Source organism: Nanorana parkeri, unplaced genomic scaffold (assembly GCF_000935625.1).
Source record: "Nanorana parkeri isolate BGI_ZX_2015 unplaced genomic scaffold, ASM93562v1 scaffold1563, whole genome shotgun sequence".
Classification (NCBI taxonomy): domain Eukaryota; kingdom Metazoa; phylum Chordata; class Amphibia; order Anura; family Dicroglossidae; genus Nanorana; species Nanorana parkeri.
In genome coordinates this window covers 82291-87312 of record NW_017307831.1, presented here as the reverse complement: position 1 = coordinate 87312, position 5022 = coordinate 82291, and the positions used below count along the sequence as shown (strand labels likewise).

General features: G+C 45.2%; 1 protein-coding gene across 3 annotated transcripts in view; it reads left to right on the top strand.

Annotated features, from left to right (window-relative positions):
- The first annotated feature begins 3610 nt into the window (after positions 1-3610).
- Positions 3611-5022, top strand: part of LOC108798820 (glycine N-acyltransferase-like) — a 30197-nt gene continuing 28785 nt past the window's right edge. For all 3 annotated transcript variants that reach the window (XM_018570617.1, XM_018570618.1, XM_018570616.1), the window contains exon 1: positions 3611-3644. In XM_018570617.1, the coding sequence (XP_018426119.1) occupies positions 3619-3644 (26 nt within the window). In that variant the 5' untranslated portion in view covers positions 3611-3618. The remainder of the gene's footprint in view (positions 3645-5022) is intronic.

Sequence of the window (5022 nt, the reverse complement as noted above, 5' to 3'; positions counted from 1 at the left end):
TGACATATAGTACATCTTAAAATGTAACTCAATCCAAAACATATTTTAATTTTGTATAGATTGGGATGGAGTTTAAACTTCTGTCAGAATATGTATTGGTGTCTTTAGCCCAGTGGGGAGATTTAGCCTCACTTCCTATCCCAGTGACAGTGTTGTCACTGAGACAAAAATTGAGAAAAATCTCGAATGAGGACCCTAACATCCGCAGAGGTACTGCAGAGTGCGCTGTGTTAGGGCGGCTTATTCAATTGAATGGGGTGCTACCACAGCTAAATTGCACTCATAAAGCGTGTGCACCTTCTTTTAGATTGCATCACACCACATGGTAACAGATTACCACACAATGTGGTGTAATACAATGCATATATGAAGGCTAGGTGCATTGGGCTGCTATTAAGAAATAATGGCACCACAGTGCACCTAACATTGCAACATTTGATGTGTGATCACATGCAATGTAAAGGTGTTAACGGAGGCTGAAAGTGCCTTTTCTGTAAGTCTTGGTAAGAGAGATTCCCCCTCACTTCCTAGTATCACCAGGACAGAAAGAGCTAGCTGGTATTTACCCAATCCAAAATGTATGAATAAATATAATAACTCACTAATAAAAAATGTTGCTTGTGCTGAAGTTCCATTTTAAGTTCCACAATAAATTCATACAAACCCTACACACAATATGTTCATATTTAGGCAGGCATTTCAAGCTCAACAATAAATTTAAAGAAGCCTCATCCACAATGGCAATTTCTGGGCAGATAACAACCACACTTCATGATTGTTTATCTATAGCATTTTCACAGCAAATAAATCAAAATCTTCATTTTATATCACTATTCAGCAGATTACTACAACAGTACCCAGGATATTATCACTACAGCAGTGCCCCACAGATTATTACTACAATAGCGCCAAGGAGATTATTACAGTTACAGTGTGCTGCAGATGGTTACTATAACAGTGACAACTACTCTGTGATCCTGCTGCTTGGTCACCCAGCGTCCTCCAGCACAACTCTCGTCTTCCGCACTGCTTACTGCTTAGCTTCTGGTTCCTGCAATTCCAGCATCAGGAGTAGCTCCCGGCCCTGATTTTGTTTTGGTTTTTGAGACCCTTGGCCGAGTGGGGTCTTTATTAGGAGAAAACCGCAATAGGATACAGCAAGAGTAGAGTCAAGGGTCACAGGGCAGTAATCCAGACACAGAAAAAGGGTAAACGGCAACAAGGTACAGCAAGGATAGAGTTCAGGGTAACAGGGCAGCAATCTGGGTGCAGTAAAGGGTAAACAGCAATAAGCTAAAGCAAGCATAGAGTCCAGGGTCACAGGGCAGGTAAAGATGGCAGTAGACATGTGCACCAGCAAAACAATTGTTTTGTTTCATTTTGATTCGGATTTTGCGTTATTTCAATTTTCTGGATTCGGGTCCGAAAGTCAATTCCTTTCGGATTCGGACAAAATTTGTTAGCGGTAGTCTGTACGAATTGTCGTTTTTTGTTTGTTTCGTTCGATCAATGCAGCAAAGTGGCATTTGAGGGGAAAAAAAATTCAGTATGCTGAAGAGGGGGAAAAAAAACATGAGGTTCTCCCCCAATTCATACCATACCCTTTAGGTCTGGTAGGAATGTTAGGAGGGACCCCCCACCCAAGTTAAAACAAAAAAAACGTGTGTGGGGTTCCCCCCAAAATCCCTACCAGGCCCTTTAGGTCTGGTAGGAATTTTAAGGGGGAACCCCAGCCCCATAAAATGGGGAAAAAGTGGTGTCCCCCTAACATTCCTACCAGTCCCTTGATCCGAGCACAGGCCTGGCGATTGAGAGCCTCTCCCTGCCCCTTACCAGGCCACGTGCCCTCGGCATTGGGAGGGTGTCTCTTCCCCACAACCCTTAGCCGGTGGTTGTGGGGGTCTGCGGGCAAAGGGGCTTAATTGCATCCGGGTACCCCTTTGCTCCATCAATGTAATCCAGCGTCAATCACGATGCACGACGCCCGCCGACCCGCTGAAATTTTGAAAAAGTCCCGCCGCACGACAACCGTCTGAACCCGACAAAAACTCGCCAAAAAATGACATTTCCTGCCCAAAAGTAAACAGATGGGCGGAGAGAGCTGTGACGTCACGGCTCACTCCGCCCATTTGACTTTCTCAGCTGTCAAATATCACATGGCATTCGGGAGCTTCTGAATGCTATTTGTGATCTCCCGAACGCCATTTGGGTCAGTGAGCAAAGGTGTCATAGTACTTTTCATATGCAACGAACGAAACGAAAACGAAACGACAGTTCGTACAGACTACCGCTAACAAATTTTGTAATCGGAAATTCGGATTCATTTGCATTCGTTATATATCTGTAATTCGGATACATCCGAATCTCTGAATTTCCGAAATTTCATCAGAATTTCGATTTGAAACAAAACAAATCACACATATCTAGATGGCCACCTGATTTCAAACTCTGCTCCACAGCAGCTGCATTTCATCCACCCTGCCAGAATGAGCGACCAAAAAAAAAGCACAGTGACACCCAGCTTGCTCCCGATCCCCAACAGCTCTACCCTGCTGGCCGGAGGTACCGCCAAGCAGGGGCGTTTTACTTGCCCCCTGGGCCAAAAGTTGCCAGTCAGCCCCTGCCGCCAAGCAACCCCGGGCTAAATCATCGGCAGGACCGAGCGATAGTGATGGGCTCGATGTTCAATAGTTCGACTCGAACATCAGCAGTTGGTGTTTTCGGCCAACACACAAACTGTCAGGGCGTTCGGCGGGCAAACATCTTTTTTACAGAAGGGCCCATTCCTGCGCTCACCAAGAGTAACTGTGAGGGGTTAGAGTGTTTAGGCACCACCAACACCCAAGGCCCAATTTTTCCGCACCCGCATGTGACAGGTGCATATCATTTCAATTTCTTACAATTCTTTACATTTTTTTACAGCACAGCCCATCCCTGCGTTGCTCCAGATTCTGTCTGCTCCAGTTTTGATAAATTCCCCTGTATGTATGTTATGACTTTCAGTGCTAGTTCACACCAGCTCCAATGTTTTCCAGCCCTATTTAGTGCTGGAACACACTGGATCGCATCCCAGCCAGCTCAATGGGTTCTGGAGTGGGAGGGGGCGTGGCGGTGCATTAAAGTCAATGGCACCGCATTGCGACCGCCTGCACTGGAACGCATGGCAATTCAATGCCTGCGTTATGTTGCGGTCAGAAAAAATAGTGCATGCAAATGGAGTTCCCTGACTGGCCACCCCCTCCCACTACAGCGTCTTCACCATCCCTCTGTCTGAACTGCGGTCCGCAAGTGTCAAAAACACCACAGATAGCATGAGGCAGCTGCATATGGTGTGCACTCTTCTTTCTCTCTGGGCTCCCCCCAACTAGCTAAACACCAGGGCCCGGTCGCAAATGCGACCGCTGCGACCCTGATCATTTTGCCTGCGCTTAGTATGGGGCATTTTCACAAGTACATGTGAAAAAACCCAGTATTGGCACTGGTGCATCCCAACTTAATAATAAAATTTATTGCTGGGACTTGTAGTCCTGCATAGTTGATAGTATTCTGCATTGCTGTATAATGCAGGACTACAAGTCCCAGCAATACATTCTAATAAGGAGGGTCTGGGGGTCCTGCATGACCTGGACAGAGCTGAGGACCACCAAGGCAGATAGACTAACAGGGCAAAGGGACTAGAGCGAGGAGCTCAGGTATTTAACCCCTGAGCTGAGGCGTGATCCTGAGACTGGGCAACTGCTTAGCATGAGGCTGTTCTGGTAACAAGCTTCCCTCCTGGAGGGATCTGAGGCCTGATAATATGGGGGCTCCCACTGGACCTGAACTCTGGCAGCAATTGGGGAGGTGCAGCCCACAGTATCTGGATTATCCAGAGAGGTTGCCTTCTTTAAGACCTCTGCCCATTTGCCCGCATGCTGCATCTGACAGTGAATGGCTGACCGTCTGGCTACACATTGCATACCCGGCTACCTCTGCCTCATCAGGTGTGGCCTCTGTGAGCTTCTGAGAAAGGGAAGCTGATGCATTTATACTTCCTGGGTGTGTCCAGGAACCCAGGGAGTTCAGGGAAATTGAGTTAAAGGGACCTGGGCATGGTAGGTAGGTAAGTACTGCTCTATATAGAAAAAAGATACCACTATAATGTGTAACAATTACACATCAACCGATATGGTTGATAACCTATAAGCATATATGTAAGAATACCACCTCTATGTTGAGCAATGAGGTGGAAAAGGAAGTTATACTCCAACCAAAATTGGATAATTAATCAGCCAATTGGCTTACTTTATTGATTAGGAAAATATAATTTATACATTTAGGAGAGTATGAACACAGCAAACAAAGTACTGCTCTACCCTACTTCTTGGACTTAGATGTCTGTGGACTGCTCTACTTGCTGGGTGAAACAGTAAGTAGCTTGCAGGAAAAACACAGGGCGAGTGTAGTATTATATTGAGAAACACATACATACTGTATATCTATTTTCACTAACTATAATGGTAAAAAATGCATCCAGGTCTTTGGAGGTTGCTCTTGATGCTCAACGGAGGACCAAATCCCGTGAATCCTGGGTGGAAGTTCAGAATGATCAGAATAGTGAAGGGAAGTATTAGAAAAAACCTGTAGTAGAGCATAAAAGTTCAATAAATTCTAGTTTATAAAGAATTTGGTTCCCTGTGGACTGCTTATTAGCAATCATCTTGACGCCACTGCTCTACTTTGGGTTTTTTCTAATGCCCCCCTTTCTTGAACTAAGATGTCAACTCAGAGATAGTACAATGATGTAAATCCTGGTGCCTGTGTTTGCAAATGTCTGACAAAGATCCGCTCCAGTTGAAACATCTCACTTTGTGACTTGCTACAAAGTTACAATGTTCAGTCTGATCACTGAGGGAAAAGAGATTGAAAAAATGCCTGCAACAGACTCATATATTATGTTGTATATTGTGCCATATCAGGAACGTATTCATTCAAAGTTACTAGGTAGAAAGGCTCAACCAGTTAACTTGGCTGGTTTAACAG